A 15,496-nucleotide genomic window follows, 5' to 3' on the forward strand; every position below is an offset into this window, starting at 1 on the left:
GGAGTGGTTGGTCCCATTTCGTAGCCTTTGAGACAGGCTGAGGAGGCATGTCAGTGTCCGGGGAAGAGCTGTGGGCAACTCCAGATTGTGCTGGGCTTGGTAGGGGAGGCGGAGCTGGTATCCATCCCTGTCCACCCCAGATGCCCCTGGCAGCAGGCGCGTCATTTGAAGTCTGTATCAGATCTTAAACCCAAGCCCTTTGTTGAGTCTTGGTTTTCTTTCTCCCACTGTGTTCCTTGCTTTCCATTTTATAGCCTTGAATCATCCCTGCTGTACAGGAATATAAATCTAATTGCTCTGCGTGATTATCATGCCAGAAGACGAGGTAAACGGACTGCCAAGTGGATGGAAATGCCAGGGAATTTTCAGAACAGCCTTCATTATATTCACAGCAGCACGTTTCTCTAGGGCAGGGCAGTCACCGTGTTTGGAACTGGTAGCCATGATGGTGTTTCAGTGCAAGATTCTTGCTGTCATGCATTTTGAGCATATGTCACCCTGCTTGGAGGTTCGCTATGACAGGATCCACACACTTTGTCTGAGTCAAAGCAGACGGCTTGGTCCCCATCCAAGGGTTACTTATGGAGTGACTAGGAGAACATGTCAGGGTTCAGCAGTGTGGACCCAGAGCATGTTCATCTTCAGATACATTTATGATTCGTCACTTGGGGAATGGAGTTAGGAAAAGTTATTTTTGTATTTAGGAGCCCAACTGTGGAAATTTCTGACCATTAGAATTTTCAGTTTTTTTAAAAAAAATTGTAAAATACACATAACATAAAATTGACTATCTTAACTGTTTTTGAGTGTATAGTTAGTTCAGTAGGATTAAGTACATTCACATTGTTGTGCAGCCATCGCCGCTGTCCATCTTCAAGACCGTTTTCATCTTGGAAAACTGAAACTGTACCCAATAAAGAATGGTCACAGTTTTTGAGTGGAAACAAAAAAAATTCTGTCTCCTTTTATTCTAGTGTGAACAGGACCATCAGTCTGGTAGTCTAACTCCTTTGGTTGATCAAAGCTAGCAGCCACACCTGCCATCCTCTTGGTTTTCTGAGAAGCAAAGGGTCATTGTGTGGCTGTCCTTGTTCCTACATATCTGGGACACCGCGTGCAGGTGAGGGCCTGGTGGCTGCCTGTCCTCTTCTCCTGAACCAGGGCCAGAATCCCTTCTTTGCGATGCCCTTGAAACTCTCCTCCCTGGACGTTTGCTCTATCACGAACCCGTGTTGTGGCTTTGCAGGCTCATCCGTCACGGTGATGGGTGTGTGGCTGCCTGTGTTATCCGTTTGGTTGCGGAGATGAGCTCAGCAGTTGGCCGGCGCCAGAGCTTCCCGCGTGATTTGGGTTCCCTGAGGGTTTGCCCACCAATCTGCTGCATTCTCTGAAAATAACATCGTCATGTCTTGGTTTAGCGGAGATTTGTGGGAATCAAAAGGGATTCACACTAAAAGGTATATTGAATTATATAAAGTGCTTTGCGAAAAAACTTGAAGTTTAGTAATTTGGATTATGAATTTTACTTTGAGTAGGAGGGCCGTCATGTTGAGAGTGTAAATATCCCCCACATTTATCTTCTCATTGATAGTCAGTACAAAGGACTTCATGTGATCCTTTTCTGTTGTTACTTTTCACAAATAAAAGTGTTTTCCCTTTCTCTGGTTCTTTCTTTGCTTTTTCCCCTGAGCCTCCAATACAGTGACGACAGCCAAACCAGACAGCTCTAACGTGAAGACAGGGCTCTAGACCGAATGTGCTGTCACGTTGATGGCTTGTTACAACGAGGAGGAGCTCTTTACTGGAGGAATAGAATTGTTGGTCATGGAGCTGCTTGGGTATACTATTTCTAAGCCCAAAGCCATTAGGAAGACCTGCTTTCTTTAGTGCAGGGAGAGAAAAAGACTTTTTAAGTTTTCTGACTTTCATTAAAATGCTTTTCATGGGGGATGGGTGTTACTGTTTTTTTAAAATGCGTTTTATGATGCTTCAGTGCTGTTACTGGGAAGAGCAGAGCACTTTGTCACTGCTCCCTGTGGTAAGTACCAGACCCAACAGAGAGGCAGTAAAAACCAGGAGGCAGGGGAAGGCTTCTGCGAGTGTCCTTGTTTATTCCACGTCAGTAGCTGTCATTTCATCTTAAACTTGGTACTGTCCATGTGCCTGAAATCCAGCCGGAATGAAAAAAGTACAGCATTATCAATTAGAAGCAAATTACTTGTCGGCCCCTCTTTGGGCCCTAATTATAAACCGTGTCACTCGACATCTATGTGAGCCAGAGTTGTTCTTCTAATGGCCTAAAAATAGGAGTGTTGTGCTCACTGAGATGCCGGGAGGTTTTCCTGCAGCGCCAGACAAGCCATATGGAGCTGCTGCAGAAGGAGAAGCGAATGCTCCCTGCAAGCGGCCCCGCGCTCCAGGGCGTTTGTTCCTGGAGATTTAGGGACGACTTTGCCGGTTTGGGCTTGTGAGAGAAAAGTCAGTCTCAAGGTAGATAGAGGTGGAGGTTTGTGGGTGATGGAGCATTTCTGAAAATGGCTGTTCCCCTGACTTTCTGCCGTCCTGGAGCGGGGGAAGAGGCTGCCGGCTGTGCAGCGGGAGCTGGGGGTGTTGGATGTCAGCCTCACTGCTCAGAGCCTCAGCCGCTTCGCCCTTCTCTCCACAGGTGGTGGTGAGGTGTAATGAGAAAACAGGCACAGTGTGTACCACTTCAGTATTTATTTTTTAATGAGCCTGGCTAATAAATGTTACCTAGAAGACATCCATACGAGTTATCTTTAGCTTTCTTATGAAAGGACAGAATAAATAGGGCTGTTACCCTGTTGTTGGGAGCCATGCGTTAATACTTTGCCATGTATTTGCTTTACTTATTTGCATATATTTTGTCTTTGACACATTTGACATTTGCAGACATCTTACCCTATTTTCTAGTAGCTGTAAAGGATTTCTTTGCCATGCTAATCTTTTTCCTTTGCCCATTCAACAGAAATGTAAGAATTATTTTTTCTTCCTGAATTTTTTTTTCTCATTTTGGTTTTCCTGCTGAGATCTCTCGCTGCCCTGCCTTCCCATCTTGCATCTTCTCTGTGGTCTTGGCCCGTTGTCTTCCTCTGGTTCTTTTGTCTTTGTGCTTTGGTTGGCTCCACCTTGAGTGTTTTGGCTTACTTCTGATTAAGTGCCCCTGCTCCCTCCTTGGGTTCCTGCAGGAGCAGTTTGCATTTGCACAGACGTGGGCTCCCCCCATTCCCCGTGTCTGCAGGTGGACACTGACTGGCCTGACTCTCCTTGTCACTTTTTTTTAAAAGTAAACTTTATTTTTTAGAACAGTTTGATTTATTTATTTATTTATTTATTTATTTTATTGAGGAAGATTAGCCCTGAGCTAACATCTGTCACTACTCCTCTTTTGGCTGAGGAAGGCTGGCCCTGAGCTAACATCTGTGCCCATCTTCCTCTACTTTATATGTGGGATGCCTACCACAGCATGGCTTGCCAAGCGGTGCCATGTCTGCACCCAGCATCCGAACTGGTGAACTCTGGGCCACTGAAGCGGAACGTGCGCATTTAACTGATGTGCCACCGGGCCAGCCCCTCTTCTATGAGTTTTATAGTTTTGCATTTTACGTTTAGGTCTGTGATCCATTTTGAGTCAATTTTTGTGAAAGGTGTAAGGTCTCTGTCTTAGATTCATTTTTTTGCATACGGATGTCAATTGTTCCAGACCCGTTTATTGAAAAGACTGACCTTCTCTGTTGAATTACCTTTGTTCCTTTGTCAAAGATCAGTTGACTGTATTTGTGTGGGTCTGTTTCTGGCTCTCTGTTATGTTCCATTGACCCATTATCTTACTGCCAATACTATACTGTCTTGATTACTGTAGCTTTGTAGTAAGTCTCGAAATTGTGTAGTGTGAGTCCTCTGACTCTGTTCTTCTTCAGTATTGTGTTGGCTCTTGTAGGTCATTACCTTTTTATATAAACCTTGAAATCAGTTTGTCAGTATCTACAAAGTAGCTTGCTGGGATGTTTATTGGGACTGCGTTAAATCTGTAGATCAAGGTGGGATGAACTGGCATCTTAATAGTATTGAATCTTCCAATCCATGAACATGGAATATCTCTTTATTTAGATCTTTGATTTCTTTAATCAGAATTTTGTGGTTTTCTGTATATAGATCCTATGCATATTTGTTAGATTTCTACCTAATAAAAATACCATTTGCTATTATCAGTGATATTTAAAAATTTTTTTCAAGTTCTAATTGTTCTTTGCTGGTATATAGGAAAGCAGTTGTCATATTAATGTTATGTCCTGCAACCTTGCCATACTTACTTATTAGTTCCGTAAGTTTTTTCGTTGTTGTTGATTCTTTGGGATTTTTCTGCAAAGACAACAAGCATGTCATCTGTGAACAAAGACACTTTTGTTTTTTCCTTCCTTATCTGTATACTGTTTGTTTCGTCTTCTTGCCTCATTGTACTAGCTAGGAGTTCCATATAATTTTGAGTTCTCGGCATTGTTCCTCATCTTAGCTGGAAAGTATCTAGTTTCTCACCATTAGGTATGATGTTATCTGTAGGTTTTTTGTAGATGTTCTTTATCAAGCTAAAGAAGTTCTTTTTTTTTTTTTTTAAAGATTGGCACCTGAGCTAACAATTGTGGCCAATCTTTTTTTTTTCTTTTTTCCTCCTTTTTTTCTCCCCAAATCCCCCCAGTACATTGTTGTATATTTTAGTTGTGGGTCCTTCTAGTTGTGGCATGTGGGACGCTGCCTCAACATGGCCTAATGAGTGGTGCCATGTCTGTGCCCAGGATCCGAACCCTGGGCCGCTGAAGCAGAGCCCGCGGGCTTAACCACTCGGCCACAGGGCCGGCCCCAAGCTAAAGAAGTTCTTGATTCCAGTTTGCTGAAAGTGGGTTTCTTGTGAACAGCATCCAACTTGACTGTTTTTTTTTAATCTACTCTGAAATCTTGGTCTTTTAGTTAGTGTATTTAGATCATTCACATTTAAAGTGATTATTAGTACAGTTGGATTACTGTCTGCCATACTATTTTCTATTCATTTCGTTTGTTTTTCTTTTAACTTCTTTTTTAATACCTTTTGTAGTTTTAATTGAATATTTTGTGATTCCGTCTTCTCTCCTCTTAGGATACTTTACTTCTTTAAAAAAAAATTTGTAGTAGTTGCTCTAGAGTTTGCAATATATGTTTTAAACTAATCTAAGTCCACCTTCAAATAACACTGTACTGCTTCACATGAAGTGAGGTATCTTATAACAGTGTTTTCAAGCCCTCCCTCCCAGCCTTTATGACATTGCTCTCGTTCACTTCACTTCTGTGTGCTGTAATCACCCATTGCATTTTTACTATTATTGCTTTAAGCATTTATCTTTTAGATCAGTTAAGAATAAGAAAAATAGAAGATTTTATTTATTTTCATTTATTTCTTCTCCACCATACCACTTGCTTTCTTTATGTAGATCTGAGTTCTGACATATATCATTTTTCTTTCTCTCTGAAGAACTTCTTTTAACATTTATTCCTGGTTAGGTCTACTGGAAATGAATTCTGTCAGGTTTTTTTTTTTTTTTGGTCTAAGAAAGTCTTTATTGCTCCTTTCCTTTTTTATTTTTAAATTAAATTTTTATCAAGATAATGATAGGTTACAATCTTGTGAAATTTCAGTTGTACCTTATTGTCTGTCAGTCGTGTTGTAGGTGCACCCCTTCACCCTTTGTGCCCACCCCCCAACCCCATCTTTCCCTTGGTAGCCACTAATCTATTCTCTTTGTCTACATGTTTAAATTCCTCATATGAGTGGAGTCATATAGAGATTGGCCTTCTCTCTCTGGCTTATTTTACTTAACATAATTCCCTCAAGGTCCATCCATGCCGGTGTGAATGGGACGATTTTATTCTTTTTACGGCTGAGTAGTATTCCATTGTATATATATATATGCCATATCTTCTTTATCCAGTCATCAGTTCATGGGCACTTAAGTTGCTTCCACGTCCTGGCTATTGTAAATAATGCTGCAATGAACATTTCTCCTTTACTTTTAAAGAATAATTTCAGTGCATATAGAATTCCTCAGGTGTTTTTTTCTTTGAACATTTTAAATATTTCATTCCACCTTCTTGCTTGTATGGTTTCTAACAAGAAAATCTGCTGTAATTCTTATCTTCTATAGGTAAGCTGTTTTTTCCTCTGATGTCTTTCAAGATTTTCCCTTTGTCCTTTGTTTCTCCATTTTAAATATGATGTGGCTCCATGTATGTTTTTTGGTATTTAACCTGCTCGATGTTCTCTGAGCTTCCTGTGTCTGTGGTTTGGTGTCTGTGATTAATTCTGGGAAATCCTCAGCCACTATGACTTCAAATAATTGTTCACTCTTTCTTCTCCTTTTGGTATTCCAATTGTGTATATCTTACATCTTTGCAAATTGTTCCGCAGTTCTTAGATGTTCTTTTTTCTTTTGTTCATTCTTTTTTTCTCTTTGTATTCAGTTGGGAGATTTCTATTGACCTATCTTCAAGCTCAGCTTGGCTGTGTCCAGTCTACGGATGAGGCCACCAAATGCGCTCTTCATTTGTGTTAGTGCATTTCTTATTTCTAGCATTTCTTTTTTATTAGTTTTTTTTCCCTTTTCTACTTTTTTCCCCCAAATCCCCCCAGTAGATAATTGTATATCTTAGTTGTGGGTCCTTCTAGTTGTGGCATGTGGGATGTCACCTCAGCGTGGCCTGATGAGCGGTGCCATGTCTGTGCCCAGGATCTGAACCAGTGAAACCCTGGGCCGCCGAAGCGGAGCGTGCAAACTTAACCACTCGGCTATGGGGCTGGCCCTTTTACTAGTTTTTAGAGTTTCCATCTTTCTACTTATATTACCCATCTGTTCTTACATATTGTTTAACTTTTTCACTGGAAACCTAACCTATTAATCATAGTTATTTTAAACTCCCTGTCTGATAATTCTAAAATTTGTGCCATCTATGAGGCTCATTTTGATTCTAGCTTTATCTCTTCAGACTATGGTTTTTTCTTGCCTTTCAACATTTTTTGTGATTTCTTTGTTGAAAGCCAGACATGAGGTATCAGGTAATAAGAAATGAAGAAAAGTACGTTAGTGTGAGTTTTGTGTTGTTCTGACTGGGCCATGGGCCATGTTTAATGTTTGCTGTGGCTGCAGGTGCCAGAGGTTTCAGATTCCTCAGGTGTCCTTATTTTGGTGCCCCCTTTGTCTTTCGGCTTCTTTAGGAACTCCTCCTCCTCAGATGGAGTCTGAGTCTGGCAGTTCTTTCAACTGTCCTCGGCTGTCATTCTTCAGGAGCCTGTTGATATGGTGGTAAAGTATGGGGGAGGGGAAGCGTTCTACAGTCTTATCAGTGAATCTCAATCTTTGATGGGCCTTGTGTCTCTGGGCTGTTCCCTTTATAGTGTTTCTTAGCTGCCCGCATCCCCACCCACTTAGGTGAGACAGGAAGGCTAGAGGGGGTTGGAGTCAGAGAAGTGCCCTTCCCCCAGCTGAGATAAGGCTCTGGGAAAGTCTTTTCCCCTGGAGAGCAGGCCTTTGTTATGGGCAATGCTCTGAGCCTATTGCACAAGCCAGGACTCCTCCCTTCCCCTGGGGGAGCCTTGAGGGGATCTTTCTTGGTTCTTCATAGTGAGAACCTAGCATGGTTCCTGGTGGTAAAACCTATGCAAGTTTAGGGGCCCCTTAAGAATGTGGCCGTCAGGAGGTTTTTACTTTCATGCTAGTCCACACTCAACCCCCAACATTTTGTCAAAATCACCGTATAAGTGCTCCTACCAGTTATGGCTCCAGTGGCTTCTGCTCTGGGTGAGCACATTGTGGCTGTGACTCTGGATTCTCCCCTTTTCTCCGGATTTCAGGATTATGGTTTAACCTGTGACCTTTGTTCTCTGATGGGTCCAGGAAAAGTCAATGATTTTTCACTTTGTTCAGCTTTTTCATGTTGTTAATTTGAGAGAGATGACTTCTAATGACTTTACATGTTGGAGCTGAAACTAGACGTCACCTTGTCACTTTTAATTGCTGCCCTCCTCACCTTCCCACCAGTTAAAGGGTCTGTGTAGTGGCTTTTCTAAGTTTCCTACACCTTCCGCCTGCCTTCTTTTGTTGCTCAGGTTTTTCTTTTTACCGAACTAGATAAGGATTCTACAACAGGTCTCTTAATTTTGGTGGAACTGCCCAGTGTATGTGTGTGGGATGAGTGGGAATTTTTACCCCTTTTCTAATTTCCATCAGCTTCCCTGTCAGCCCCCATCTATGAGAGGCAAGCGTATTCTTTTCTTTTTTTGATGAGTAGTGGTCCTGAGCTAACATCTCTTGCCAGTCTCCCTCTTTTTGCTGAGAAAGATCAGCCCTGAGCTAACATCTGTGCCAATCCTCCTCTACTTCTGAATGTTCGATGCCACCACAGCATGGCTTGATGAGCAGTGTATAAGTCTGCACCTGGGATCCGAACCCGCAAACCCTGGGCACTGAAGTGGAGTGCGTGAACTTAACCTCTACGCCACTGGGCTGGCCCCTAACCCAATGTTTTTAATCAGAGAAGCTTAGGAGCTGCTCCTCAGATTCTGTATTAAAGTAGCAACCCCCTTTATCTAGCAGTCAGCTTTCAGGCCCCCTCGATTATCTATAACTCAGGAGCAAACCAGTAAGGAGGCAAAACTTCTGAGCAGCCTAAGGATAATTGCTATAAAAGCTTGTGCACCCCTTCCTCCTTCTTCCGCTAAAGCCATTAAGTGGGACAGATCAAGGTGATTCTAGGGGTGGGTATATGGACAGTTGGAGCTGGATAGGGTGAGGAGGGCATCTGCCAGGGAGGGGACAGTGGCAACAACAGTAGGATTGGTCAGATAAGTAAATATATTAAAAATAATGGAAGCCAGGTTTCTCAGTATTGGAGAACGGAGTTTCAAATATGGAGAGAAACTAGAATGAACACTGTGGTATTGGATCACAACTGGAAATATTGGTGTGAACTCAGTTTTTATATATGTGGATACATATAAAAATAAAAATACATAATGTGTCACTGAATATGTATATGCATGTGTGTATGAATATGTAAACACATATATAAGCATACACACACACACACACATGTACAGACAGTAGTTCCTGGCTCTGTCCACTGAGAGGTTCTGGAAACAGGCACCCCATTCGCAATGAGCACACCTGGCTCCCAGATCCTGGCTTTTCAGTGCCATTCCTCACTCAAGGAACCAGAGGTCCTTGGAGAAATGGCTGATTCCAGGGCTGGAGCACGAAAAGTACAAGGTGAACTGGGATTATTTTATTATGCCAGAAACTACAAAGAATGATGGGGACACGTCCAAAGGACACAGAAGCCAGCTTGAAGTGACTCCCACTGGCTAAATCTGAGACACTTTGAGCATCAAAATAATGATAATAATGGATTATAACCCGTTGAATAAACTAGGAAAATATGAAACCATCCTGATAAATAAATGAATAAATTCAAAATTTGATGAGGAACAGGAAATTTACATGGTTTCAAAGTACCTCTCTACAGAATACTTGTTAATTACAAAGGGAAAAAGGAGTAACTTTACAGTGTAGAAGCTTCGCAAATACTGTCTTAATCGAGTGATCAAAGGGAACATTACCAGTAGTGGGACAAATGGAAATCGTCTGCCACCTGATGGGACGTGATGAAAAGGACATAACATCACTTCTGTGATTCTTGCCAAGCATTTATAACCTGAATTAAATTGTGATGTAATTATGATGAAACATCGGATGAACCCAAACTATGGGACTTTCTACAGAAAAATTGGCCTGGAATCTTCAAAAGTGTCAAGGTCATAAAAGTCAAAGAAAGACAGAAACTTCTCTAGACTCGCACAAACAAGAGTCATGACAGCTAAATGCAATGCGTGATTCTAAACTGGATCTGTTGTAGCAAAAGGACATGGTTGGGAAATAGGTAACATTTGAATGGGATCTGAGGATTAGGTGGTAGGAACGTATCAGTTTCTGTATTTGGTGGTTGTACTGTAGTTATACAGGAGGATGGCCTTGTTTGTACAAATGTACACTGCAGTATCTGGGCATGATGAGGTGTTACTCAGTAACTTACGCCCTAATGATTCAACTTCTCTTTATATTTGAGGTGGTTAAAAAACACAAAAATAGACATATTAGTTGCTCAGGCACCTGTGAGCCTTACTCAGGGCCTGTTAACTTAAGAATTATGCCTAAAGTGAGGTGAGGGGCTTAATCCTCTCAGCCATCTTGATTCCTGGGCAATGGAAGATCAGGGAGGAGCAGATCCTCCTGGGTTTGTTTTTTCCCCTACCATTGATTCACGATGTTATTCATTACAGCAGAGTGATAAACATTTACGTTGTTTGCTTTATGGTCTGTGAAGGGCTTTGATATATTTTCTTATTTGCTTCTCATGGTACCCTCCTGGAGTAGGCAGGGATTATTCTCCCACCTTTGAGATGATAAAATAATAATAATGACGGGCAACACTTAGATAGTACCTCTTACAGCCAGGCAAGAGTGTAAGCACTTTGCTTGTTGAATATATTAACTCATTTAATTCTTACAATCATGCTGTGAGGTAGGTATAATGTGATTATTCCACTTTACACATGAGGAAACTAGGGCACAGAGAAGTTAAATAGCTTGCCCAACGTCACACAGCTTGAAAGTGGTGGAGCCAGGATTCAAGTCAGGCTTTCTGACTCTAGATCTCCAGCTCTCATTTACTGGGTTGTGTTACCTCCTGTATTGAGACACCAAGGAATGTAGACAGTTAGGTTAGGTGACTTGTCCAGGGCCCATTGTTCACTTATTGGTAAACTCCAGGCCTTGTTCCAAATGCCGGGAAATGGGTATAAGCCGCCAGGCCCTGGGCCTCAGGGAGCTCGGGCTCTCTTGGAGTGAGCGGAAGAAGTGGACCCGAGGCTTGAAACCACTGCCGTCGAGTCCAGACACAGACCACGCTGCCTCGTGCATGAGGAGTGGGCAGCACCATGGGCTGCTTGGCTCGATCAGTGCCTATGCTCAGAGGTGCATTTTCTTCTCTTTTCTTTTGAAGGTCGCCTGGTAGGTGCTCTGGATGCAGTGCTGGATTCCAATGCACGGGTCGCTCCATTTCGAATTCTGCTTCAAGTTCCTGGGTCCCAGGTTTATTCTCCCATAGCATGTGGTGAGTTACTGAGTGGATCAGACGTGTACTGGGCCATAGCCACTGGTGAGTTTTGTTCCAGTTGGAATCTTCCAAACCTAAGGTCTAAGCATGCTGAGTATCTGCATGTTGGTGAAGCTTGAAGGTAACTCCTTTTAGAACCTCATCTGCTTTTATGAGCTCTTTTCTTTTTCTTTTTTTTTAACCATCAAAAGCACATAAAGGCTACAGCTTGGACAACTTAGCTTGGGCATGCCCGGCTTTGGAGTGGTGTGTTGTTCTAGGTGCTGTATATTGTTGAGTGTGAATTGAGCCAATTTCTTCTTCGTTTTGTTTCTGTCATAACAACCATGTTCCTGGGTGTGTATGCGTATTGTCATGGTGCAGTGGCGATGTCTGAGGGCTCTGCCTGTCTTAGGGCAGTCCTTACCTCCTTGCTCCATGTTTGCCCCGAGAGAATCACTGGACTGGGGCCCTAAGGGAGTGTGGAGTCACATTCTCATCCTCCCCATCTCTGCTTCAGTTCCTCCCACGGGCACCATCCAATACTCTCCCTCACCTTGGGCACTTCTGGGGCAGGAGAGCGTTACCTCCTAGAGCGCTTCTTTAAAACAGAACCGAGATATGTCTTTTTAATCCACGAGTAATAAATGTTCCCCTTCCGGAAATTAAACATTAGATAAGAGAGAAGGAAGAAGAAATGGTCTGTAAACCTTTATCCAGAGCTAATCATCTTCGCTCTGCATAGATGCGTATGTGCATGGAGGGTTTTAGTTTTGTGTTTTCTTGCTACCATAAATTTCCAACCTCACCTCACATTCTTTAGCCACATTGGGTTATTTTTTTCCTGGACAAATACAGAAAAGTACAAAGAAGAAAGCTGTCATCCCCATCTACCATATGGTACTAACCACTGTTAAGATCTTGGCATGTTTTCTTCCAGTCCATTTTGTTTAATTAAGATAAATCATTCTATATTTGCATAAAATGATAAAAATGATGTATGCTCAATATAAAGAAATCAATTAATGTTGAAAAGTACGAAGGGTAAAATCTCTCTTGCCCCATGTCCTCACCACCCAAGGTGACCTGTAGTCACACTGGATTTACATCATCCCAGGCAGCTTTACAAGGTGTGTAGACAGATACAGGGATAGTTATGAAGATGGAGAGAGGTGCTTCTCTGAAAACGCGACTGGTCTGACAATGCTATTTTGTAATAAAAGTATTAAGATTTTACTTGGTTTCAATAAGAGAAGCTGAAGTGAAACCAAAGAAATGTTAAACTTCAAATGTTTCTTGAACATGATGGAGCTGACTGAGCTTCTTTTCTAAAGAGTTCATTTAAGGTTAAGGGAAGAGATTTTTGAAAGCTTTACAAGGTTAGAATTGTGGCTTTTTAAAACAACGTTTCAGCTCTGACAATGTGCATTGACTCCCCATCCTAAAGGGCAAAGATGACTGTGATTTACTGTAACCTCTGCTTCCCCAATCTGTTGTTTAAAAAAGTTTCATTAATTTTACATTGTAATTCCAGTCTGTCCTGTAACCATGCTTTCCCTCATTGTTTGGCTCGGCTCTCTGTTTAAATTGATTTAATGCTTCTACTCAGGTGTGTCTTTCCCAGTACAGAATATTCTATTTTGGCTCATCTCTTAATTGGCTAGATTTCTGTTTTCTTCCCCCAGTAATGTTCGCATTTGGACTTGAATGACACCTTGGCTGGGTATAATGGTCTCTGGCCATATGCTCGAGCTTGGTGGCCATCTCTCAGGGTCTTTCAGTATTTAGTGTGGCCATGGGAGAAATCTCAGCTGGCCTGATACTTGTTTTCTCCTTTGTGGGTGGTGTGCTTTTTGTGCATAAAAGTCTTTATCGTCTGAGTTTAGTAACTTCAGTAGCTTGGTTATCATCCATTATTGCCTTGGGCACCTTGTTAAATTCCGCTGGAGCCTGATGTGCTCTTTCAGTGTGCAGGTTGACTTCTTTAATCATTTCAGGAAATTTCCTTATATCATTCTATATATGTGTTATGTTTTTTAAAATACATTTTATGTTTTATTTTTGGATTCTCCGCTTGAGGGACACTTTATGTAGGATAAGTGTTGTCTGCTTTTCATTTCTACCTGTTTTTCTTTATCTGTCTTTTCATCTGCCCTCTCCATGCTGTTCATAACCCTTTTCTCTAAGTTAATAATTCTGTTTTCGGCAGTGCATTTCATGCTTTGTTGCTTTAATTTGTTGACTGATTTTGTTGTCATGTTGTTTTGATCCTCTGTTCATTTTCTTGGGTCCGTAATCTCCTTTTTCCTCTCTGTTATTCTACCATCTCATCTTCGAGCTCTTGTTTTATCGAATTCATGTTTTTTATTATATTGTTTGGAGCATGAAGCATTTCCTTTTCTTCCTTGAGTATTCTGTTTTCTTCTGGGACAGAATCTCTGTCTTTTGAGCATCTTGTCCTCGTCTGTTCATCTTGTTTGCTGTCAAGTGTTTGCTTGGTGGCTGGGCCGTTTCTCCTCCTTGTGCTCCTGCTTGGACATCGTTATCCCAGACTAACATCATGTTATTTGCACTAATGTAGTAAGTGTGACTTTTTAACTAGTCTTTTGGGCGCAGAGCGGAGAGAACAGATGTGCTGCTGACTGGGTGTGGGATCTAAGGGAGCAGGACCCTGTTCCTTTCTCCTGTTTCTCCCAATTTCTCTCTTCTCACTCCACCCCAGGCAAAAGAGTTGATCTCTCTCTGGATTTGGGCCTTTTGGTGGGAATATTTGGATTTTTGTCCCTCACTAGATTGGCTTCTGGGGAGTTGGCAGGGTGCGGCCTCTGCTCAGTTCCTGAATCCGTGTAGCCCAGGTGGTCTCCAGTAGTCAGTCAGTCAGTCAGTCGGGGCTCCTGGAGCACCCTGAAACCACCGCGGTACAACGTAGTTCTTATTGGCCACACAGCATTCAACTTTATGACTGTAGCCTGATTTACTCATCCAGTGCTTAATTACATACTTAATTGGTTCTGATTTTTCAGTATTTTAAAAACTTAAGGAACGTCTGTACACTTAAATATTTCGGGACTCTTGCAATTCCCAAAGCCCCTTCATTTGAAATGTTTGAGGCCTCCCATGTACCAGACACGTGCTTTGTGTTGGGGACTCCTTGGCTAGTGGGTGAGGGGCCATCTCTCTCCACCTAGCTTTCCAGAACTGTGGGGACTACAGATAACAACCTGGAAATGGCAGTACAGCTGGAATGAGGATTAGGAAAGTGAGAGAGGATAGGACCCTTGAAGAGCACATAATAAGGAATGGCTGCATCAAAGGCGTGTACCTTTATAATGTCATATAATGCCATATATATATGTCGTAATGTCATATATACATATATATGTAGTCAAATTGCCTGCCATCAAGGTTGCAGCAGCTTACACTGGCTCCCATTCCTAGTGTAGTTGTCCTGAGCAGGTTTAATTCCTAGACCATTCTTTCTGTTGAGCCAAGATCTGCTTTTGTTAGTTTTCACTTGGCTAGATTTTTGCCTTGACCTGCCCTGTGGGAGGTATGCAGATGCTTCACTTTTTCTGTCATCTTGCCCACAGAAGGTCCCTGAGTAAGCAATTGTTCTTTCCAGTGCAGCTTTTCTTGAGTTAGGGAAGAGAGAATGGTGAGGGTATTTGTGTCTTGGGCGTGTGGTATTGATTTAGATACTTCGGCCTCTCCTGGGACTGGCTTGGGCATCTTGCACTGTTCCTGACTCACCATATGTAATATTTTATTGTGTCTTGAGCTGAGAAAGGATCCCTGCCCAGGGTTTCCAGTCTCAGATAAAGCACAAACAAGAACTGTCGGAAGGGCCTGGGCGGCACCAGGACGTGGGCAGGAACAGGAAGAGTGGCCTGCGAGAATGATTTATATCTTCATTTGATTTGGGCTGCTCGCATGGCAGTACGGGGAGACAGGAGAGCTTTTAAGGAGAACTTTTGTTTTCTCTTTCTGTTTCTTTTTAAGCAGAAGTGGAAGAGAGAGGTAGATAATTTCATGGGTGAACAATATTTTCTGGCAACACAGATCTTTGGGTGACTGTGGCTGGAAGGAGAGATAAGTTGTTGTTATTACTGTGTTTTTAACTTACCCGGACCAAAGACTCCCAAGGCCTTATAAACATCACTGGCTTCAGTGGATGAAAGATCTACTGTGAGAGAGTGGTTATGAGTTCTTTAGGAGGAGGCCGACAGAGGAGCGTGCCTGTCATTCAGCTCAGAGCTCAGAGAGGCCACCCTGCCACCTGCTTCTTCCACTCTGGCACTTGGAT

The 15,496-nt window shown here is 42.3% G+C and overlaps 1 protein-coding gene across 4 annotated transcripts in view; it reads left to right on the plus strand.

Annotated features, from left to right (window-relative positions):
* Nucleotides 1-15,496, plus strand: part of TBC1D8 (TBC1 domain family member 8) — a 112,573-nt gene that overhangs the window by 37,209 nt on the left and 59,868 nt on the right. For 2 of the 4 annotated variants that reach the window (XM_046660672.1, XM_046660675.1), the window contains exon 2: nucleotides 11,101-11,256. The exons of 1 other annotated variant lie outside the window; for it this stretch is intronic. In XM_046660672.1, coding sequence (XP_046516628.1) covers nucleotides 11,101-11,256 — 156 coding nt within the window. The remainder of the gene's footprint in view (nucleotides 1-11,100; nucleotides 11,257-15,496) is intronic. One more of the 4 variants, XM_046660673.1, reaches the window with a different exon arrangement.

This window comes from Equus quagga, chromosome 5, assembly GCF_021613505.1.
Source record: "Equus quagga isolate Etosha38 chromosome 5, UCLA_HA_Equagga_1.0, whole genome shotgun sequence".
NCBI lineage: Eukaryota > Metazoa > Chordata > Mammalia > Perissodactyla > Equidae > Equus > Equus quagga.